The following is a 25557-nucleotide window of genomic DNA, read 5'->3' on the forward strand; positions in this document are numbered from 1 at the left end:
AAAAATAATGAAAGGCGAAGTTACAAAATGGGTACACATAATATATACGTAAGTAAATTAAATACTCTAGTATAAATAACGATAACGATTCGGTTAGGTTTATCAACGAAAATAAGTTTCTTGAAATGGTTCATTTCTAAAATTAATTTAGCTACAATATTTTCATTTTCAAAGTATATTATGTTTCTGAATTTAGTATGCATAACGATTACGTTTCAATTATTATTATGAGCGAAGTGATTAGACTAGTTTTGTGATGTGAACTCGCCTTCGCGTAGACCTTTTCTCTAATATGTTGCCACCTTCTTCAAAATCTATGCCCAAATACCTTTTCCAAGTAAAATGGCCCTAATCATTAGTTGCCAACTTTTCCATTTGTTCCTAATAATTAACATATTTTATTATTTTATTAATTTCTTTTGACAAACCGTGACCAATTTCCAGAGGAAGAATTTTTTTTAACCAGTTTTTCTGAATTCCTGTGTTAGTTTGTCAGGCAACACTGTTATTTTATGTAAATTGCCATCTTACCTAAAACATTTACGAAAATTATTATTATTATTTTTAGGTTCATCCTTAGATACTCTATAGCCAATCTTATTGATTTATTACTCGATAAACAATATCAATAGTTCAGTGGGCGACAATTCAATTTAGCGAAAGTAATTTAACTTCAACAAAAAATATCTCCCCAGTGTGCAAAGTTTAGGAATCTGGTAAAAGGCCAGCAGTTTTTGAGATCCAGATCATGTTGAATTATTTAATTAACAAAGTGGACGAAAACAATTAAAACTTTTCGAGCCGTTACACTGATAGATGTCATCACTTAATATCAGCCAACAAAATAAAAGGGTGGCTTTTTTCAGATAAAAGATGTTACCGAAAACTTTACCGAGGAATGTCTTAGATCAGATCAGATTTGTACTTCACCATCATAATTGAAAAAATGGGAAAAAGATGAGCAAATCAAAGTCCTTGTATGTGGAGCTTAAAGAAAATCCAGCTGCATACAATTGCCACGTATAGAGAGAGACATGTTGGGACTACAATATTAGGGTTTCACAAAGTTTGCTCAAATGGTAAATACAACCACAATTCTAAAACGAACTAATTGGGACCGGTATTTTGAAATTTTGTGTGGTTTTTTCCGCGCATGTCCATGAGCGGAGCTTTACGTTTCCTCACTTGGTTCATATTCCACTCTGGTTTAACCTAATTGAATAAATGACTGTATTTCTGAAGTCAATTACTCGATTTTCATGTTTTAGTTTTAAGTTTCTCTTTCATGTCTAGCAAAACGTTTTTACCATTGAAAGAAATACGATAGGGCCAACCATAGGCAAACTCAACTATAAAAATATTATAAAAAAACCGTTTTTACAAACGGATAAAACCTGATATATACTACATCGTTGATTTTGGGTCGCCACTCACTGTTCTTGTCACGGCTTCTAAGGGACAGATGTTATTTATTCTAACCGTTTCATATAACACCACCATTTATTAAAGCGGTAACATTGCGTCATGACAATTAATATCACATGTCATGACAGCACCAACTATTAAAGCGGTAATCTTAACACATTTTCTTTACTTTTTATTTCGGCTGACATTTTTTGAAGGTAAAAATAAATAATTTTTACCATAACAACGAAGTTATGGTAAAAATGTCAGCCGAAATAAAAAGTAAAGAAAATGTGTTAAGATTACCGCATTAATAGTTGGTGCTGTCATGACATGTGATATTAATTGTCATGACGCAATGTTACCGCTTTAATAAATGGTGGTGTTATATGAAACGGTTAGAATAAATAATATCTGTCCCTTAGAAGCCGTGACAAGAACAGTGAGTGGCGACCCAAAATCAACGATGTAGTATATATCAGGTTTTTTCCGTTTGTAAAAACGTTTTTTTATAATATGTGTCCCTTCCTTGAAAGGCTTGGTCTTACTAATAATGAAATATGAAATGATTAATTTCAAACGGAATGGATATTTATGTGTCCCTTCCATGAAAGGCTTGGTCTTACTGATAATGAAACGAATCGGAGAACGACAGAGATACGTGCATTGTAACTCAAAGAGAGTCCAAGTCTCAATAAACGAATCGAAGATACCTCAATGCCTTGGAGTTAGGAGAATTTTGAACTCAAGTACGTCGTTAAAAGATCCCCCACCATGAGCCTACCCTCGAGAAAAACCTACGCGACCTACGCGACTTACGCGACCTATACGCTCGTGGCAGCACAAGGGTTGAAAACGAATTGTCGTTTATTCGCGTGAAGTCGTAGGGTTGCCATTTCTGCACCTCAAAAATACTTACGCTGAGGGGTCCTGTTTGCAACACAACGGTTAAAAATGAATTGGCGTTTATTCGCTTGAAGCCATAGGCCTGCCATTTCTGGCGTCAAAATTATCTACTCTCCCGTTCCAAAAATTTGCCCGTACAAAGGCAGGAAACTCGAACGACCCGTATATAACAGCCAGTCTGTCGACTGGCTTAAATTCGACAAATGATAAAAAACTGTGGCTTTTTATCGATGAACAAAGGTCATAGAGTAATTAAAAAAATGTACTTTTTACAAAACTTAATGGTTAACAATTAAAAAACGCTTTTTATACAAATCTCATAATTTCATTACAAGATTGCATTCTATTCTGTAAAAAATATCTATGATTTGAAAATGAAGAGCGAAAACTTATCGATCAAGATGACGAATCAAGTCATCCAAATATTTAAATTGGAACGAAATAGATACATCTTATTTATCCCCGACAAATCTTCAGTTCTTGGAACATTGGGATTTTTACGTGTATTGTATACTTCGTCAAGCTCATGAGTAGTCACCTCTTTCGCCTTCTTTTCTTAAGTGTTCTTTTTTAGTTCTTTAATTCCAATTTCCGTCAAATTCATCAGACAAGAAAACAACCTTCTATATAACATCTTTATTAAAAGATTTTAGAAAACTACATTTTCGTTTAGTGCGTTTAGAGATAAATCGTTAGGAGAGGATAGTGTTTACACGCCAAACCCACTTATGAACCGAGAGAGAGGATTATGGGTATTGCCTTAATTTAAATGGACGGATTAATACTCCCTTTAAAATTCCAGTCACCCGTCGACAATCAGGGTTTCACCCTTTTTATCCCGCTCCCCTATTTCAAAATTCAAAGAAATTGAGGGGAATTTTTGTGAAGCAAAAGCAAGTAAATACCGGCGTTATATTTAGAATGGTGTTTATTATTCGAAGTTACTTGTATTTCTCCTCAAATCGAGAAGAATTTCAAAAGAAAGTGCTAGCTTGGGACCCCAGATATTACAATTATAACGTAAGTAAAAATATTGGTGTCCTCCCATTGGATCGAATCCCATTCGACCGAATTCCCAATCGACCGATTTTATCTGAAATATGATTTTAAATCCCGCCGTTTGTGCGGTTTCTGCCTATTGGGATTTTTTTATTAAGAATATTATTATTACTTATAAGGCTATATAAGTTAATTTAGCGATAGGAACTTTCGTCTCACCGTGGCGCAGTGGAAGAGTATCAGACTACCGTGCGACAGTCCTTGGATCGATTCCCCGAGAGAAAATGTAAACTACGTAATAGTAGTTTTATGCAATTGATTATTAATTTCATTTGAACTAAATTGCAGTTACGTTAGACAGTGTGGGAAACTATAAAGTAATAAAAAATACTATTGCAATAATGGCCTTTGAGTATTTGAAATATTTTGCGTAAATTTTATTAAAATTACGGTAATATTTTAGAGGGTTAAGGTTAGGTCAAATCAGGTTAGGTTAGGTTTGGTTGGGTTTGGTTTGGTTAGGTTTGGTTGGGTTTGGTTGGGTTTGGTTTGGTTAGGTTTGGTTGGGTTTGGTTTGGTTGGGTTTGGCTTGGTTAGGTTAGGTTAGGTTAGGTTTGGTTGGGTTAGGTAAGGTTTGGTTAGGTTAGGTGTGGTTAGGTTAGGTTAGGTTTGGTTAGGTAAGGTTTGGTTGGGTTAGGTTAGGTTAGGTTTAGGTTAGGTAAGGTTAGGTTTAGGTTAGGTAAGGTTAGGTAAGGTTAGGTTAGGTTAGGTTAGGTTAGGTTAGGTTTTGTTAGGTTAGGTTAGGTAAGGTTAGGTAAGGTTAGGTTAGGTTAGGTTAGGTTGGGTAGGGTTGGGTAGGGTTGGGTAGGGTTGGGTAGGGTTGGGTTAGGTTAGGTTAGGGTTAGGTAAGGTTAGGTTAGGGTTAGGTAAGGTTAGGTTTGGTTAGGTTAGGTTTGGAAGTGGTAGGATAACCGATTTTCCAAAATATTTTTATTTTCATTGAGGTCCTTGCATAATAAAAGGGGGCCTTTTCCAACTAATTATTTTTATAAAGATTCTGGAACAATTAACGCTGCATTTATTAACTTCCTTTAACAATAAATATATGCCTTTTCCAAAATATTGATTGTTTTACGGGTCATTTCAGGTTGGCTTTGATTCGGCTCGGTTACAATAGAGGCATCCTTTTAAACTTGGGATTTGACCATCACAGTATCATTTTTTATATAGGAAAGTGTATTGATAGACGCAAGCTTAAGGACAAGGGTATTTTGTTTCATCCAAAAGAGGTATTTTTTAATTTGGTTTTAAAATACGGCGTTAAAAATAACTCGTTTAATAGCAATGAAAATTTTAAGATAATAAACCCGCACATTTTGGCTATATTGGGTCCAACGGGATTCGGTTCATTGGGACATTCGGTCTAATGGGATTCGGCCCAATGGGCCAGCAGCAAAATATTGAAGTAAAGATTAAGGGTTATAATTTTTTACTAGGGCATCGAGGGGCTCTTCAGTCTGATCTTCAGTACTTTTTTAATGGGTATTTACGGGTATTACGTTTTACCACTGTTAAAGAATGCGCATCGTGGGGGTACTCACTCACGTGTTCCGTTCGTATCACACTATTATAATTATAACAGAAGTAAAAAAAGTATTACTTTTGACTCAGACTGGTAATATCTTGGTTTTCCCCACTTGTTTATACTGCAATTCTCAATCGGATGATAACTTGGCTCCATGTACGCAAAGAAAAATTGTTGAAAGAATATGGTTTTTCTGAAAGAGATTTTGTAAACAGAAGCATTCCTTAAAGATGGCTACTTACCATTTTTATATTGGAATATTTTGTTGCTTAGCGTTTCATAATAACTCAACGATATTTTGTCAGAATTATTTCTTTAAATAAATCTTCTTGTCACAAATGGGTTTGGAAAGATGCTCGTCTTATATGATAGGCCTACACTTAAAGCAAGCGTGTATAACATAAATGAAATTTCAACCATTGGCAGTATTTTCCTGTTTTTGATGTTCAAATCTTCTCTTAAAAGTAATTTTTCTTTTTTAGAGCCATTACTTACCGAAAAACCAACATTTTCCGATGGACTCCGTTTTACCAGAGGAAGATAAAAATTATCGCCGTTTTGCCCTCACATTTCGAAATTTTTTCTACTCAAGCCAACGTACAAAATTTTGGTTGCATTCTCAAAGTCATCCTCAACGTTTAAATCCATCCATGTTCTAAACATTTGTCTCCTGATTCGTCGAGTCACAGACCCATTGCTTCGAATTGTACGCCAACAAGACCAAAAAAAACTTTCTGAACTCCTCCTCAAAGTTACCAAAACCAAGCGTGGTCCTATAAACTTCCAACTCCCTTTAAATGGCCCAGATTTCAATTTTTTTGAAATACTGCATTATTTTACTTTCGGTGGCGTCATTCAAGTGGAAAAAAAACATAACCGCTGCAGTCCTATCCTTAGACGTAAATGAAGTATATTGGAATACAGTGTCCGAGTCAAGCACCATCACCATGACCAAATCAAACTTACCTGTTCGCAGTCTCCTCGGAAACGGAGGAAGACACACGTCACCATTCCCGATAACCACTAAGGATTCTTTAAATCATCAAACTCAGGTAAATGCTTTACGTTTACGAATACAGTTTATTCTTTGTTTTCTTTTTATATAATAAGCGCTGACTAAAAAGGTATGCACTAGTTAGTGAAATATTCTGATGACTCGTTAGAAATCAAACTAACTTGTTTTAGATAGAAAAGAAAAACAAGTCGTTTGACGTTTAAGGGCGGAATAATTCTTTAAATTTGATCACGCGTTATTCTCGTGCAAACCTCTTAGCCATTTAAAAAGAAGAAATGGTGCCGTTTGGTTGCCGCCGTAGCTCTCATAGCGACATAACCGATGATATAAAGTAAAATTTCAAAGAATTGCTAGACGATTTCTAAGTTTTAAAGTTTGCTTCTCAAAAGTTTTTCATGGAAGGCATTTTAAAGGGTATGAGAAGCTTCATTTGAAAAACCTCTGATTTATATAACAAAAGATAAAATTAATTATTGTGAATTCAAAAATATCAAGCTCTTAATTCTCCGATTTCTGGTTATTTGGCAATATGCATTTGAAAATGCTTCATATGAAATTATTTGAAGTCCACTTGAAAGGCTACAAGGTTTTCTAGTTTTTGACGTCACACACGCGAGATGGTGCCACTCTCTCCGCTATCAGACCCAGAGTTTAGACAGGGGAGAAGCATGGACGAAGCTCGAGACGCGTATACCTCGCGCGTATAGGATTCCCGCGCTTTTTTTTCCTCACGTCATAGTGATGTCACAAAATAGACGAACAAGCTCGACAAGACAACATTGTTGATATATCGAAACCGAGTTTTCGTGATTTTCCAATGGATTTTAAAATTAGAAACTTTGGTTCAATTATTTTGAAAACTTGATATTTTGAAAGTAGAGACTTGAAAGTGTAATATAATACCACTTTCGTGCTAAAATATGATATGAAATTGTAAATTCCCATACCCTTTAAGATAGTCAGATATGGGAGCTTTTAGTCCCCCTTCAATCGAGCCCCTTCATAATGGCCAAGAAATGGGCTTAGAGGTTCGAAACAATTTACTAGGAGAGCCGGTTTAAATAGGGGGTCACGGAAAAAAGAGTGAGCTACGACCAGATGTTCTATTCTTCGACTTTAACGTGATTTGTGGTCGCACCCTAGTTTCTCTCTCGGTTCGAAAACTGAAACTAGAGACAATTTAAATAGTTGTGTTGGTTGTGCTAAGTTAAAAGAGAAAATCTTTAAAGAATTCTACAAAAAACTGTTTTATGGTTACATATGTAACAGTTCTTTTAAAACGCCGCTTTAACGTGTATGTGAAGAATTATCTATTATTAGAATTTGTTTCAATTTTGAATGTTATGGTAAACAAAGGGCTTGGGATTTTATTGCCAAAACTTAAATTTAAAATTTTTTCCTTCATTTTTTGTGATCTAATTAATCAAAACTAGAGCTCGGCATTTTCGATAAATTATCCACTTTATTTTATCTTTATCCATACCCAAAAATTATCCACAGAACTTACATGTTAAATCGTATTATAATCCACAAATTTGTTTATAAATAATCGGTTATCCACAAATTTGTTTATAAATAATCGGTTATCCACCAATTTGTGGATAATTGATCGAAAATGCCGAGCTCTACAAAACTGTCTTGATTAGAATCAAGAATTTAAAATAATGATAAGACTGAGGTTATCACTTGACTGAAGGATCAGATATAAGTTTTTCTTTTTAATTGAAACTTAAAGGCTTGCTTAAGAAAAACTCGATCACGACCTCTGCTGCTCGCCTTTTAGGTATAGCGCGAGAAGCTGATCGCTTGATCGAGTGGGCTTTGGCCTTGATGACAAAGCCAGCGGGTTAAGTTCTAGCTTGTTAGTCTCTAAAAGGCTGTATGCTTTTAGTAATATTACATTTTTTAAAGAGTATTTCGACACGAAATCTCTCAAAGGTAATTAATATAATGATAAAATGTTTTTTGGATATTGGAATTATGGTCGAAAAGCCGAGATAAATAAGTGTCACATCAGTCAAAATTGTTTATTAATAATATTTTCGTGTTAACACTGTGGTTATTTTATAGTCATTATTTCATGTCGTATTCCCTAATATCGTAGAATACGAGTTAATAATCAGTTATCATTCAATTTCCAATGTAGATTCACCAAAAAATACCACATGATCCTAGGCTGATAATTTTTTAAGCCTTTTCAAATGCAATTATTTTATCGAGAACTGATTCAAAACGGATATTTCTCCTAATTTTCACATGCGATTCAACGTATAGATATATATGGCTTTCTTATCCCCATAATTGGAACTAATCGAGGAAGAACAGAAAAATAGGGCATTACATCTTTCGTGGCTAAAATATCCACCCTCATATTAGGGTGTCAAGAAACTAAGATAGCAAGGATTTCGAAAGGTAGCAATATTTTGTAGTAAAAATATGTCCAATTTATTAATATTTTAAGAAAGGTAGCATCAGAGGGGAGGCAATGGAACCGCTCTTGGCGTTAACATTGAATATAGGAAATAACAGCATAAAAACTATTTACTCGCACTTCTGATATTAATAGTAATTTAATGTCAAACTTATACAGCTGCTCTGTAGGAAAATAATCTTAGTTAATGTTAATTAATTTTCATTCCTTGAAAAAGTAGAGGAAAAGAGGCAGAAAAGCCTCAAATGAAGCGGAGAAACTAATCAGTAGTTTTAAATGTTAGTCACAGCAGAAGTAATATAATAAACCTCCCTACGGGAGGGAAGTATACAAGACGCCATAGGCATAACGTTAAAACACGCGAGACATCCTCGAACCGCCAAATACCATATTCAGACAATATTGCTCATGGACAAGGTACGGTAGTCCTTCGATATGGTCGTTGGAAAAGGAAAGAGGAAAAAGCGCTTCAAACTAGTGTAGTCTGCTTAGCCGTCTGTCGTAAAAAACAGATGATTCCTGATTTTACTAATAAATATTCACATACGGTTATTTCGAAACGAAAATCTAGTTTGTTGTGAAGCCAAGAAGATGAAAATGATGAATACAAGAATAAAATTTCGAGATAGATAATAACACCATTTTAAAATCTATGTATAGTGTTAGTCATATACCTTGGCAAGATAAGGGTTTAATTCAAATTTTATGCAAAGACCTATGAAAATCCTATAATCTAGTCACTGCCTGTCTATTAATGATTGATTATCATCAAAATCTAAAAATACTGTATGAATTATTTCATTGGAAAAGTTTAAAATTACAATTAGTTTGTGAAATTGACAAACTTAAGCAGCCGACGCAATCGCGAGATCAGAGAATGTATTCCTTCGCTCTACGCGGCGCGGCCCTATTTTTTAAACTTTGTTTACGGCCGTATAAGTGCGCGGGGACATTCGCGGTACGAGGATGTATCGGGAAAAATTCGCCTTTGTACACTTTCCTCCCGTAGGGAGGTTTCTTATATTACTTTTGGTCACAGTTAGTTTTTTACTGGAAAGCAATTCAACTTTTCTTTACAAAATAATTAAGTTGAGATTGTTTTTTATTTAGGTTCAAAAAGCAACATTTTTTATCATTTAAAAATTATTACCAACAAAATATTTGTTTCATATTTTTTAAAATAAAAGTTGATTTTGAAAGGAAAGCTTTAGATCTTCCTAGATTTATTTCAATTTTGTTGCAACTGTAAAAACTGGCTCAGACTATATCAGTTCTTGGAATTTGCCTCGATCTTCCGTCATATCCATAAAATCCCTCTAAAAAATCCCTCTTTCAAGGATTTCAACTTCGGGTCCTTTTTTGTAGTGTTTTTTAATTAAAAAGTTTTAATAATAAGTTATTAATTTCGTTTGGTTTATGGAAAAGAATGGGAAAGTAAATCCGAGAAATTGACCAATATTATTTCAGTATGTTAGACTTCAGGGTATTATTATCGTTAAGACTTTCTCAAGCTATGCTTACATACTGTGCAAATCTACAAGACCACTAAGAAAATTCAAGGGTTTCCAGAGTCCAGACATTAGCTAATATATTTTAATTATCCTTTTCTTCAATTTAGCACACGACGCGCCCTGGTCAGTGGTCATGGACCAGTTTATTTATTCCAAGTCTGAGGGGTCGCTGGCCCAATGTCCAGTTTAAAAAAAATTCTTATTTCCCACCCTGGCGCAGTCTATTTACCCTTCTTTGTGGTTTCAACTGGAGTTCGTTCTGGTGGAGTCACCAAATAAGTGTTTACTTTTTAAAAATGGAAATCGGAATGATGGGGATGAAAAGCCCCGAACACACGGTATTCCTGTCGCCATACATTGCCAAAGCTATGCTAGAGAGACCTTGAAAAGTCGGAGCAATACTCGTACAAGGGGGGATTCTTCCCCGCACGAGTAAAAACATTACAACTAATCAAAACCATCCTTATGCATTTGAGGCAGCATGAAGTATTATCTAAGGAAGCTAGCATGAAAATTAGCGGTAGAATGCGTGTCTCAAACCGTGGTAAAACTGCGTAACTTCAATATTCAAAACAATGCAAGTCGAATTATGTAGTTAAAATGATAAAAATCAATACTTAAACTTCATTATTTTTCATGAAACTATTTAAACTCTCTACCCTAAAGTTGTATCTAACATTTCAGATAATTTCCCAACAGCTCCCTTTGAATATTTTCACAATTCGACAAGCGCCGCTAAAAAAAGATCAGAGTCGATGATTAGCAAAACAAACGCACCGAAATACATAAACAAAATAATGTTTATAGAAGAATAGAGGCCTTTAAGTTATTTTTGACAATGCGATCGCCTGATTTTAAAGGTTGTGGAAATTACGAAACGCTTGATAAGAAATTGAAAATCTCACGCTTTTTTTTCATTTAGCATTAAGATAATTATGTAGGGATGAATTTAAATTTGAATTTAAGGTCACAAAAAACGTGTGCGTATCGTGTATAAACCAAAACGATATGCATGCTAAAATTATAAAAGTCGTATGTCTTAAAACCTACGCGAAAAGGGAAGAACTTGAAATAGAGCTAAATATTTGTCTTCAAAGGATAAAGATTGTGCTAGACAAAAGCGTCTTAAGAAAAAGTGTAGAAAGTGAGCTTCTTCGCAGATCACACTCTGGTACAGATTGTTAATGTAACGTCATACATAGAGTTATAACGAATTGCATTATAAACCAATAATGGTGAAGTGTGGACGTAAGGAAACCAGCACGGTTTTCTTTTAACGAACTTTTTAATTTTCTACTTAGTACATTTCTCTCTAAGCCTAACACTGTTCTTGAAACTTTACTTTTTAAAAAACAACACAAAACAAAAAAACACGCGACCATACTCAACGGTCAAAAATCTACTCTCTCACTTCTCGTGACCTCGCGCATATATCTATCACCTCTCTCACGTTTCTTCACTAAACAGCCTATCTCACGTTTCTTCACTAAACAGCCTATCTCACTTGTCCTCACTAAACAGCCTATCTCACTTGTCCTCACTAAACAGCCTATCTCACTTGTCCTCACTAAACAGCCTATCTCACTTGTCCTCACTAAACAGCCTACCTCACTTGTCCTCACTAAACAGCCTATCTCACTAAATTTATTAAATATTGTTACACATCTCCCCTTTCAGTTGAAAGACATGTCCTCATGTCTCAATTAAAAAAAAAGAATTTTAAAGTATATACGGCCTAAAAGTAATCATATCCAGATTTAGTAATCATTAAGATGACAAGTTAATTGTCGTTGCTCAGCGTCCCGTCGGTCGTCAAATAATCGTTTGAAACAGTTTCTAGCGTAATGGCCATTCCTTTCACAATAGTAGCAAGATTCACGAGCAGGGGTAGCTTGCTGATAATAACCGCGGTAATCATTGTTAATACCTTCTCTCGGGCGTGTTCAGTTGTGAGGCTGTATTTCATTCCTTGGTGGGTTTCTAGAGTACATGTCCAGTCTAATTTGACTTATCACGTTAGTCAATTGAGACACCACTTCTTTTAGCTTGCTGATTTCATTATTTCCAGCCCCAGATATACAATGCGGTTGGCTTTCAATCTTATCATACGTGTATATTGGTGCAAGCTTCTTTAAGTCCTGAAATGCTTGTAATCGTTTCGTGGTCGATAGAGCTTCCGCCATCGTACGTGGATTGGCTTGAAAAACTGCATCCTTCAGGCTTGGGTGTAAACCAAACAGGTATTGCTCTAAGATGAGGGCTTCGTAGGCTTCTTCGTGAATTCCAGGAATAGCGAGCACCACCAACCTTCTTAAATCTTGTGCATAATCGTCTAGATGTTCATTAGGCTCCTGCATACGCCCGCGGAATCCGGCCATAAAAACCCGTTGTCGTTCTGGTTGAACAAATGCTTCTTTCAAAGAAGTTGTCAGATGGTCATACGTATCTTTAGCATTTTGTGGTAAGAAATCGTATGTGTTGAACGCTCATTTTGTAGGGAACGTAGAAAGAATACGCAATTTCTTGTCCTCGTCCCAGTCGCTAGCCAGGGCACAGACCTCAAAGTATTTGAGCCACAGGTTGAAGTCCCCTTCGCCACCATATTTTTCTGGAGAAGCGACGGTATGAGTTCGCAGAATGGGTACATTACCAGCATTGTTGGCCATGATATGAGCACCGTTATTATTATTTTTTTTTGTGATTCTTCTAAGAAAATGGGTCCGATACGGGGGTATCCCACCGCTGTCACCAAAATGTAGTGTGGACGTAAGGAAACCAGCACTGTTTTCTTTTAACGAACTTTTTAATTTTCTACTTAGTACATTTCTCTCTAAGCCTAACACTGTTCTTGAAACTTTACTTTTTAAAAAAACAACACAAAACAAAAAAACACGCGACCATACTCAACGGTCAAAAATCTACTCTCTCACTTCTCGTGACCTCGCGCATATATCTATCACCTCTCTCAAGTTTCCTCACTAAACGGCCTATCTCACTTGTCCTCACTAAACAGCCTATCTCACTTGTCCTCACTAAACAGCCTATCTCACTTGTCCTCACTAAACAGCCTATCTCACTTGTCCTCACTAAACAGCCTATCTCACTAAATTTATTACATATTGTTGGAAAGGTGCCGGCTCGCTCTAGTCAAAACAACCGGCGGTTACATGCTGGAATTCTTCTCTCCGCCTAAGTCACTGAAACCTCGGAGTGGAGTTTTCTGTTTTCTAATCAACGAAGCGAGAGAAACGACGGCCCTGGAAATGCCCGATCACGAAAATACTTTTGTACTCAAGGCGGAAAACCATATGGAATACGTAATTGAAGCTCACGATTCGGGGGACATGAAGTCCTGGTTGTCGACTCTCAGGTACTGCATGAGGCATCTTGGAGACACTAGCGAGGAAAACTCGCCTCGCCTGCAATCAAATAACTCCAACAGTTTACCTCGGTTACGGGATCGACAAGTTTCTTCCAATACCACCGCTAAAAAAACGGAAGATAGGACACCGGATGCGAGTCCGGACCCTCCACCGGACTTACCGCCCAGGGGCGCCGTCTTCACCGGCACTTCCGGCGGAACTAACGGGTCGGAAGTGGGCTCCTCCCCTCACAGCGTCAGAGACTTAGACGTGACTTCGACCTCACTAAACAGCCTATCTCACTTGTCCTCACTAAACAGCCTATCTCACTTGTCCTCACTAAACAGCCTATCTCACTTGTCCTCACTAAACAGCCTATCTCACTTGTCCTCACTAAACAGCCTATCTCACTTGTCCTCACTAAACAGCCTATCTCACTTGTCCTCACTAAACAGCCTATCTCACTAAATTTATTACATATTGTTACAATGGGTATAGCTTTGAAAAATCATGAAGTATACTTTAGAAAAATTTTATTTAAATCTTACGTGAATATAATTTTAAGTTTTCCTTAGCCTAAGAAACCTGGTAGCTGTGTATCACCATTTGGCACGTAACTGTACGCATACGTACACACTATACTGTAATATTCCTAAAAGAAGTAGTTTATTTGAACTAAAATAAGAGGTATATGTCAAGGAAAGGATACACCTGGTCTTTTAGTGTGGAAATAAAGGAAAATGGATTCAGAAACGTTTAATGTAATAGCAAATACACGACCGTCAAATAACATCGTTCGTCGTAAAACGATTTTGCCAATAACGAAGACTAATGTTAACTTGATTCTCTGGCCGCTCGGTGATGTTTAGCCATATCGTAGTATACGATAGGCTCTTAGTTTGACCCGAGCCGTCGTCGTAGTAGTAGTAGTAGTAGTAGTAGTGGCCGGGGTTGTCGCTTCGTTATCGTCAGATTTTAGCTTAAAAGGAACTTTATATTACCACAACCCACCCATAGGGGTTACTGGGCTCGGTTAGAGATTTAATTTTAATTAAAATTTTTTCAGGTCAGACCCGGGAATCGAACCCGGGTCGCTGGCGTAGTAGAAAAACATTCTACCACTCAATCATAGAGACTTGATAGAAACCCCCAGTTTTTTATCATTTATTTTTATCTCTAAAATGTCGGAGTGATGTGGGGTGGGGTACCTCTTAATCTGTGGGGTCGGATACTTCTGAATTTTTATCTGTGGGGTCGGATACTTATGAATTTGTATGTTTGGGGTTTTTATATTCATTTTCTTTTTATGTATGTGCTAATTAAATAGATAACGATTTTCCCCGTTTCCTACCGCGCTCCTCATGTGTTTCGTTCTCGTTCGGTAGCTATCGTCATCTATGTTATGTTTGACTGGAACGTTTTGGCGGTGAATTCAAATGTGGGTTTAGATAGAGCTAACATAGTGTTAAATGAGCGTTATGCGTTTGATCATTTTAGCATTGCTAAAGGTAATTCGAGGGGATAATCACTAAAATGCGTAATCACTATAACTAAACTTTCTCTTTCAAAAGTTTCTGGGCATAAGTCCTTGTTAGAAATTTATAAGATGCGATAAGTGTGCATCGGCATAAGTCTATGTTGTAAACTCATCGAGGGGATTGTCTTGTTTTTGACAATTTGTAAACACCCTAAAATCAAAGGATTATTCCGACCGGAATCGTAAATGGTGTAGATAAATAACGAAAATTTGGTCATAAGATATTGATTAATGGTTGTGTCTTACCTGAAAATTAGTTAGGATTTTAAAAATTTGCAAATTTTTGTGCTAGATTGCAAAGTAAATTTTCAAGTTGGTTTCGAAATAAAAATCACTGCATTATGAAAGGGAAATTTGGTTTATCAAATGATTATTTTGACATTTTATGCACATATTTTGTCACTTCTATTCTTAGTTAAATATAATTACAATTGATTATCAGTTGTTTTAATTAGAAGTGCACTATTTTTTTAGCTGACTGTGCCAACATACTAAAATACATATTCGGAGACACAATTATTATTGTCATGAACATTTCATGTAAACCGTTACCGTATATTGAAATTTGTGAAAATTATGAGAAATAATTTTATGAGAGAGAAGTTGCGTTGAACAAAATAACACCTCGTCTCGCATCTAATCATACTGAAAGAATTGACAACGTGTTTCTTATAGTACATATATTTCATTAAAACATGAAATTTAAACGTCTTCAAACTGAATAAAGCTTATAACATTGTGATTAAATTAACCTCCCTAGTAGCATTTCCGATCCGTTTGTGGTCGGTTTTTTTGTCGATACAGAACTGTAGTTGTCGTAATTGGTTAGCCGTTGGTAAAGGTCTTTAAACCACCTAAATTCGGATATTCAACTCAAATCCGACTAAAGGGATATTTTTTACGTAGGCCTATACCAAGTTTCGACTTTCGAGACGATTTACTCGCGTAGAAATATAGTATCCAAGTATTGGCTATCGTACTGTCGGTCCATAATATCTCATGTCCAAGCCATTGAATAGTCGATGAGCACTCGGATAAAAATCCAGCGACCTTCAAGCCGACTCAAAACTAACCTGCAGTCAGAAAAGGAGATGCACGTCACTGAACTGACTAAATATAGTTGCTACATAGATAGCAAATCTTGTTGCTGTTGGTTTAGTGACGCCAATCCAATATTCCGACAGTCACTCTTTAAGTTACTTTGAGTCGGCTTAAAGACAGCTTGATTCTTTCCGAGTGCTAATTGACTACTCAATGGTTTGGCCATGAAGTATTTCGGACCGACAGTCTGATAACTCCACGGGGCCGACTGATCAGATTTGTTGTGTGGTTTAAATAATGTTTATTGTACCTAACCATTTTACCATATTTTTTTAAATTTATTTTTTCAGGATCCGGATATCAGAAAACTACTTGAACGGGATGATGTTGTTTCGGCTGCTTTGCATTTTTTGGAACTTAGCGCTTACAGCAACAACAATTCTCGCAGTGAAAACCACCGATGCGTTAGGACTTCCTTGAACTATTTAGGGTACAAATTGTCACCAACAACATATGCTCAGTTCGATCGACAGGCAGCAAGCGCTGTGAAAATGGCCAACGTTTTAACAGGACTCTTTTCAAAAGTCAAAAACGAGAGCGATCCTCTCTTTTCACTCTACACCTCTAGCTCTTTCCTTTATTCAATGGCTAAACTCAATCTTAAAAGCGACCCCATTCTCTGTGGAAGTGGCATCGCTTTTCAGAGAGGAGATCACAGATTTTCAGGTAAACCACCTTTATTAAAGGTAATTAACATATAGCTCCTATAGGCAAACAGTGAGAAGACCACTTTCTACTAGAGTGAGCCAAAACGAAACGAATGTTTTACAACGATATCCATTAAATTCATATCTGATTTCTGTTTAAATCGCGTGACTTGACGTACATTACATAGGTGGGATATATAAGTTACAAACAACTCGTTTATAACCATATCGGTTTGGAAAAAGCCTATATTGGAATATTTTTCATAGTTTGGCTAGATTTTTGGACGTGTAAATATAATAGCTAATCTTGGCACTTTTTTGTAAAACCAGTAAAATATGAAGGTAGAATAGACTGTCAGATTGACAATTATTTTAAAATTTTGATAACTAGAGGCATAACCAGTTCTTTAGATAGTTTGACACACTTATTTGTCAATATATCATTTTAATTTTTGCAACTTTCTTAAGCCTTTTACTTCTTATTTTTCTGATTTTAGGTGGAAGTTTGTTTTATCCATGTGCTTTAAGACGCGGTCGTCGTATAGTTACGAGAAATCTTGCGGAAGCGTACAATTTTTCGTACGACGATCCAACAGTACCTGGGACAGAGTGGTTCTGGAAACAGGCTCTAAAAAACATGTCTGATCTCCTTACTGTTCCCAGCGGTACCACTTCATCCGGAAGTACTAGCAATATATTACCTTCAAACGACGAGGTTGTCGAAGAGGACGATTTGTCCGAGTCCATTGACGACGGCACTGAAGTCAACGCCAGTACGGGTGTGTGGACTTCTCCTTATTTTGATTGCGGAGGAACCTATACCTGGCTCATCACCTATTCCGTGCCATTTTTTGGGAGAAGAAATAACTATTTCTTGGATTTCAGGTAAAAATTAATTGCATCGCATATGGTACTATTTCTCGCAAAACTTTATTCTAGAGGACCGTTAGGCCCTCCCAGATAAGACCCCACACCATCCCGTAATATTAAAGAAAAAAAAACAGATTTTAGGCTTAGCTTCCCATGAAAAGGCCAGAACAAAAATTAGCCAAAATAACGGTCGGGTATTGAGAATGGGTAGGAGTAGTTCCCGAAATAGCAACCCCCAAAACTGCCAACGGATGACGTCACTATACTAAATTATACAGGGTGTAAATAAATGTTTGGAATTAATTTTTTTATTAAATGTTATGCCGGTTTACCGTGCTATCCCTGTAAAATTTAGCCTTGTCAGAAAACTGTACCTTACTCTAAAATAATGGATCGGCTTCTATTAGATCACGCATAGTAAAACTAAGGTCTTGCCGTCTTAGGTAATCCTCGTCCGTTAAGGCTTGATGTAGGGTGTATGATAATGCCGGTAGTGATGCTTTTGAAAACAGGCAAGAATTGTAGAATGCCTTAGTGCAACGTCTTGTTCCACCGCTCTAAACTACTAGCATGAAATTGGCTTCAAAACTTCCTGCGATGAAAAATTCTCGATCCTCATTACAGACTGTACCGTCTCTTCAACCATGGATTTATATAAATACTACGTATTATGGATTTCCAACTCGTACCTTCCACAAGGCATTTCTCTCTGGCGCGCGTTGCGGAGAGAAAGCAGACAATTTGATTCCTCTTTCCCCCCTCTCGGCCCTCTAAATTGGGACCGAAGTTCGTATCATTTTTATCACTGCGCATGCGCGAAATGCCAAATTCGCGGCCACTAAAATGCATACCGTGACCTTAGAATGGTAGTCGGATGCGTCCGTTCATCTGTGTGCCAGAGTGCACAGGAATAGGGCTGTGCGAATAGGAAATAGCAATGTTTTTGGTAGAAATTGTAAGATTGCAATATTAAAAGTACCTTAATATATGGATTTGAAAATTTGGAAGAAAATAAATATCCTGAATTTTCACCAATTTGTATCGACAAGTTTAATGGTTAAAAAAACTTGCACCACCCAATTTTTAAGTTTGCACTGCTAATTGAAGGTGCACAGCTTCGAAATATATTAAGTATTATTATAAATAACATGTGCTACTCTCTTGTTTGAAGTCTGTCAAAGTGTCAAAATGGTTTATTTTCTTTTTTATCCCGCTTAATAGTTAGCATATAGCGTTTTGAGACTTTCTAGTTTGCTGTTACAAGTTTTAGTATTTTGGTTACTTTCAAACCGTTTGAAATATGGGCATAGGTATGCGTTTAGTGATTTGCCTGCAAACCGTTTAAAATTGGTCAACCATATAGAATAAAAGTTTGTATTATTCAGTGGCGTAACTACAGGGGTGCAGAGCCCGCAACTGCGGGCGGGCCCAAGGCTTTTGGGGGCCCTTTCCAAATTTTGCTTATAGACTGATTGTCCCATATTTTTTAAAATGTCCTATAATTCTCCAAATAAATAAAGTCCTATATTTTTGAGATTTCAAAGTAATTTTTTATAATCCCAGCTGTATGACGTTTTAAACGCAGAATTAGTGATATCTCATTTGGTCATATCAAAAAATCGCGTCGCTCGCTTCGCTCGCTCAGGAATTTTTACCTCTCCGTGTGACGTAGTCCAGGAGAGGTTCTGTAACGGCCGTGTCTGTGTGTGTGTCTGTCTGTGTGTGTGGGTGTGTGTCTGTGTGTCTGTCCGTTGTTACACCCACGTGACCGCGTTCGCAGTTTGCGTATCGGAGCAAACGTGTTCCCAATTTCCGGACCGCATTGACAGGTCACAGAAATTTAGAAAATTGTATTTTTCTCCGTTGGCTACTCTATACTTGAGTTCTCACACCACCATGTTTGGTCTTCGTCCATCCCTCATGGACACCAGTCTGTACATACTGGCTTCTAATCACCACCATCTTCTGGTCTTCGTCCTTCCCACATGGACACCAGTCTGTACATACTGGCTTCTAATCACCACCATCTTCTGGTCTTCGTCCATTCCACTTGGACACCAGTCTGTACATATTGGCTTCTAATCACCACCATCTTCTGGTCTTCGTCCATTCCACTTGGACACCAGTCTGTACATACTGGCTTCTAATCACCACCATCTTCTGGTCTTCGTCCATCCCACTTGGACACCAGTCTGTACATACTGGCTCCTAAACACCACCATCCACTGGTCTTCCGTCAACTCGACATAGACACCAATCTGTATCATTGGCTTCTAACACCACCATCCACTGGTCTTCCGTCTATTCCACATAGACACCAATCTGTATCATTGGCTTCTACTCCATTATCATCGTTTGGTTTTAGGATATACGCGGCGATCAGCTAGGGTTACGAGAAACGTCTAGCCTCCCTAAGGTGGGATCGCTACCAAAGGTTTTCGCAATTGCGCTTTTTCCTTACTATTATAATGGAAACGAATCGTATATATACCCCAAAATTTGAAGAAAGTGGGCAAGAGGGGTACCCTTCACTTTAAACGTCAATATTAGCAAAGTTTGAGATGATAATAGGTATAACTTTATTTTAAACGATTTAACTATTATTAATGTTAATTATTGAAGATTAAAATAATTAAAAATAATTATATTTATTTAAATATTAAAGATAAACCTCTCGTGCAAAGAGAGAGATTATCATCGCCTCCTATATCTGCCTAGGCCCGTGCATGCGATATATTTCATTCATTGCCTCCTATCTATCAAGGCCCGTGCATTGCGATATATTTTTCAAACCAACAACCTAAATGGGAAGCTCCTCTCAGAAACATAATAATTTCTTTTCTCTGTATAATGAAAATATGGATAATATTGCGCTCCTTCTTTAATGGTATCAATCCTTGCCTGTCTATTAATATTTTACGTAGTAGTAATACGTTTTTAGCGAAGTCTAGAGAGGATAAACATAAGCGAGATTGTTTCGGAAAAAAATACTGCTTCCACTAATGGGTTTATACTCCTTGTTACTCTTGTTGTCTGTGTGTGTCCGTCCATTGTTACACTAGTGCGTCGCGTTAGCAGTTAGCCTTGTGTTGATGTGTTAAGAAATCATACAGAACCTTAATATTCCCTTTTTCCATAATATAAAGTGAATATGTGGAAGTATTTTTCGTAATTATGATGCATTTAGTACTTTTGTAGCTTTAAAGCTCTGTTTCATTTTGATATTTCAAAGATTTTTTTTAATATTGTTATTTGAAATGGCTGTTTATATATTGCTTAAGCTATACTACATCTGTATATATAATAATCCTTGGTTTAGTGATTTCATGAAGAAAACTAAGACCTAGATTCCGGCGCGTATAACAAGTATTATCCGCAATAGGCTTAGTGAAACAAAGAGTAAATAATTGAGGCCTGAGGTGAAGTAAACTCTTGGCTTTGATTTTCGTGTCTAAAATGAGAGACATCAACGGTTCAGAGTGAGCCGAAAGTTAAATACACTATTAAATAATAATAATAAGGTTAGTAAAAGGGCTAATGGTAAACGGGTATTAACTACAGACTTATTATTCTCTTTATGGTGCGCATTGACTATTAGTGCGTCTAGCTACAAATTAGCTTTGTTGTTATTTAATGTTAGCATTCATGTTGGCAAACTAAGAATATTGTTGAGGTGAGACGAGACGATAGTGTTTACACTGCAAACCAGTTGTGAATGTAGCTTTCAGAATATAGGGTAAACAGCTGAAGCGTAGACTTCATTTCCTGTTCTTTTCCCCATTGACTGATTTCCATGTGTCCAAGATTTATCCTTATTGGATGTAAAATGTCGTCTGCTTTACTGTAAATTCGCTATGTTTGGAATACTGCTTCAATATTTCGTAAATTTTTACTTCAAAAAAGTGAAATAATTCCATATCTAGGTAAATACGTTTGTAGTAGTAGACCTCTTGACACGGAGAGGTAATATTTTGGTTTTCCCAACTTGTTTATTTTCAATTCACACATAATTGAATTTCTGAGATTTTTTTAGGTATTTATATGATATGATAACAATTACTTTACATTCCAAATAACAACATAATTTTGCATCAGACCTTGCATTTAAATATATAATCCCACTGATTAAACTGATTTATTGCACATATGTTTAATTGTAAAGAATAGTTTTGAAAATCTGTTTTCTCTGAAAACTTCTCTTCCTACCCGACCTTTTTAAACAACTTGATTTGGTCATTTGGTCTCTTTTTTACTTACAGTTTGTCACTTTTTCAAGTAAATCTAAATGTATGTCTGTGCGAGTCATTCAGCATTTGTTTAGATCTAGGTGCGAGGTATACGTTCAATTGAAGAATCTTTCGTTCTCAATAAAATAAAATTATCTACACTCTAAATGGTCCAATATAATGCTATAATTTTGCGAAGAGAATCCTATTTTTAGCCACATCGTATATACGATGGCCTATTAGTTTGACATGGTGTGTAGAAGAAGAAGATGATGATGTTTCGTTTGTTATTTTTAAATAGTACTTCGTAAAACTACTTCTAGGAGGCGCTGGCTCCATAATTTATTTTGAACGATTTTTAAATGCCAGCCTGATACTATACGGCTTCCTCTACAGTCGCTTGTTGAAAGAGGGTTGCAGAGATAGTAGGAGAGAGAACGAATGTATGTAGGAGCTGTGCTTAGTGACTCGTGAGTTACAAGAGAGAGAGGAATGAGAGTGATTTAGAAGAGGTCCAAGCGGCCGAGAATTCTAGCAGCGCGCTTTGGCAACTTTTTTGTTTCTTCTTAGCTACAAGATATCGATAGTACTAATAGTTTTACCCGAAGAGTAGCGGTAGTAGTAGTATTAGTAATTAAATCAGTAACGGGCGTTGGCGATATGTGATTCACTTTGTCAAGCGGCCATTGAAAAATTATTCCCCTGACCGGTATATTAGGGGATATTTCACTAGAAGTATATTTCTTGTAGTAGAGTACGTAAACGATGTGGCTAAATTATGGGCTAGACCATCTTGTTTGTCTTAAAAATGCTCCAAAGTAGTTAAAGGAATAGCGACGTGGTTTAAAAATTATCTCAAATCTAAAGAAAACCTTAATTTTTTGAGAGTTTCAACTCTTCTGATTTCAAAAAATAAGCTTGATAAATATCTAAATATGAGGGAAAACACAGAAAAAACACTTCGATAACTTGAAATTTTGGGGGGCAAAAGCACATTTGCGGAGAAGATTTTTGGCGGGTTTTTCTCCTTGATACGTCACTCACGGCATCTCGCGGGAAAGCCAAGCGCGAGCGCCCGAGACTCCCGAGTCTACTAATGCCATGCGAATCTGAATAGAATAGGCTTAACGCGGCGCTGAGACACTAACAGGCGTCACGTGAGCGACATCTAGAGTGAAAATTGCTCATTTTAACTAGGCCTTTTGCTTTGATTGCAATTTTATAAATTGCTACGAAATCAAATAAAGAAGTAAATATAATACAATAAACTAGGATTTTCAAGGTTTTTTTTTCGCAATTTAAGTTTGTGGAAGACAAAAATTATGTCACTAACACTGTAAGGCCCTGCATTGCAGTTTAGCGGAGTGAGCCATGTATGTGCCAGGAATTTTAGTCGAGAGCTGCAACAAGACGCATTGTTATAAATTATGAAAGGGAAAAGTTGTAACGTTCGTGATGCTTTCATACTTTTTGAAAGTTCGACACTCAAGAAGGGGCCCTAATTGTCGAACTGCGGGCGGGCCCAACAAACGTCGTTACGCCACTGGTATTATTATTACGCATTTTATTATTATCTGTGCAAACCTTTTGAAAAGGCCCTGTATGCATAAATAGTTTGCAGCAAACCGTATGCATTTAGTGGCCGCCCCAAAGCCGTGGACCACGTTTTGGAGCAGACGCCGCATGCACCACTACTTCCTTTTTCCCACGTGACCTAAGCTCTCTGGAGTCAAATTGGCAATAGCTCTAGCGCGTCACATCCGCCGGTGTCGCACATATTTGGTGGCCGCCTTTTTGGCCAAGTTGGATATCCATAATACGTAGTATATATATATATATAAATCCATGCAAAATCCAACATATTTTCTTCGATTTGCTGACTGCGAACGCGATGATAGACACACACACAGAAACGTCCAGTGTAAAACCTCTCCGTGACGTCATCGTCACTCCTTCCCCTGCGTGCTATCCCCTTTTGTCATTTCTCTTATTGGCTACAAAAGAGCACCATGATGTGCGGCTGAAGCTGGAAGATAGTATTCATTTACAAAAATGGACTTGCATTTAGCGTCAGCTCTGGGTTTCAGCTTGGAAAACCAGTTCAGTCGCAATGCGTAATGCGTAATTCAGTTTCAGCTTCATTGTGAAGCTACCTTAAGCTAGGGAAATAAGATTGTAAAAACCAAAAATGGTTTATCACATAGCTGGTATTACGCTTACATTTTGTTGTTAGTGTCCATAATTTATTATTTATTTCTCTTTCTCAGGGGTGTAGCGACAGTCAGTATAGATCTGCAGCAAGTAGGAGTTAATCAATGTGCCAAAGACGGTTCCTTATTCTCAGATACACATAAATGCCCAAAGATATCGACAAAAGTGAGTAATTTTAAATTTTTCCTGATCTACTGAGTAAAAACAATGGATTAGAGATATAGTGTTTCCACTAGTTGGGTTCTTGCTGTAACTTTCTTATTTCGTTGGTTACGTAACGTTAATCTAAGTTGGATAAATAAGATTTTGAAAAGTAGAAGTGTAAATTAGTTACTCAGTTTCATTTGGTGCGTTTCCTCAAAATAAATCGACCAAGTTTTTTCAAAATTTCCTTAGGCCTAATTCATGTTTCTTTACCATGTATTTTCTAAAACTTGGATTTTTCGTAGATATCTATCGATTATTTATTATCGATTTCTTATGCATGTTAAAACTCTTCCTTCGTAAATTTTGTGACGTACAGTCGCGATCAAAAGTTTCCGGCCGTTTTCATTCGGTCGCCATTTTTCTTCTATAATAGCTAGAGCGACGAGTAAGACGTTTTTGGAAAGGCTGAACCCTTGAAAACCCGATGCCATCGAAATTAATAGAAAATCTTGAAAGGAGCACGAGCAACACACGAATGTGTAAATTATCGCAAAATGACGTCACGAAATATTTCTTCGAATTTGTTGTGGTTGGTCTCATTTTATGCATAACGTTACCCAGAAACCGAATCTGTTTTCAAAATTAAAATCGGATTTGAACTTCAAAGGTTATTAAGGAAATAGTGATGCAAAAAAAACACTTTTTCAATAATTATAATTTAATTAGAGTCAACCCGACTATGCTTAAGCTATAGCTGGGAAAAACAAGTTGGGCCACACCGTATTAAAATCTAGCTTCACCCTAGAACGTAAACTTATACAATTGTAATGGAAATGTTCACTAGTTGTCTAAATCGCGGATATTTGTTTAGACATGTGAAGGTGGAAGGGTAGACTAATGGGAGACGTCTGGAAACTTGAATTTCGTTTTGGTGGCGCTTATTCACGTTTTCGACATTAAAGTCTCAAAGAGTCATGTTGGTAGGTGATTCGCAAATTTGAGAATCATCCACGCTTTGGATGACTGAAGGAGAATTGAGTGCTTACCGATTCATGATCGACAGTGTTTCATAATGGCCGGACAGAATCTGAATGATTTTGTTTGGGTGACTACTGTTCAATAACAGTGATAGAACTGGACAGGGCGAATGTTTATAGAATGGTGTAATTGACGAAGGACGTTTAATGTCGGGGTTGGGCAGGGAATGTGGAGTTGTGGCTGATATTGATCCTCAGCATGACAAAATATGCACACGGCAACGTTGAAACCTCATTGCCAGCTTTTTCCCCAGGGAAAAACTACGTGTGTGACACGTGATATTATTTAAGCAGACAGTGTCTGTTGCATTTGGACAACCGCCATTTGTTTTTGGAGCGCCTAGAATGTTGTTGCGCTAAGATAGGGCAAAATTTGTATACCCGCGCGTTCAAGTTTACTTGCCATATCAACAAGAAAAGTCGAAAGCACTCACTCACTGTGTTTGTAACGCGTAAGAGAATTTAGAAATAAGAGAGAAGCAACGGTTTTAGGTTTTTACCGGCTTTACGTGTTTTTCTCTTCACATTGAGTTCCGATTTTAATTTTTTTGCCTTAGACAATATAAGG

General features: G+C 36.8%; 1 protein-coding gene across 3 annotated transcripts in view; it reads left to right on the forward strand.

Annotated features, from left to right (window-relative positions):
- Positions 1-25557, forward strand: part of LOC149708721 (metabotropic glycine receptor-like) — a 50140-nt gene that overhangs the window by 6198 nt on the left and 18385 nt on the right. For all 3 annotated transcript variants that reach the window (XM_089864242.1, XM_089864240.1, XM_089864241.1), the window contains 4 exons: positions 5377-5946; positions 16142-16517; positions 16996-17383; positions 23862-23970. In XM_089864242.1, the coding sequence (XP_089720368.1) occupies positions 5692-5946; positions 16142-16517; positions 16996-17383; positions 23862-23970 (1128 nt within the window). In that variant the 5' untranslated portion in view covers positions 5377-5691. The remainder of the gene's footprint in view (positions 1-5376; positions 5947-16141; positions 16518-16995; positions 17384-23861; positions 23971-25557) is intronic.

Source organism: Phalangium opilio, unplaced genomic scaffold (genome assembly GCF_054372755.1).
Source record: "Phalangium opilio isolate 3A_F unplaced genomic scaffold, DU_Popi_V2 ptg000013l_1, whole genome shotgun sequence".
NCBI lineage: Eukaryota > Metazoa > Arthropoda > Arachnida > Opiliones > Phalangiidae > Phalangium > Phalangium opilio.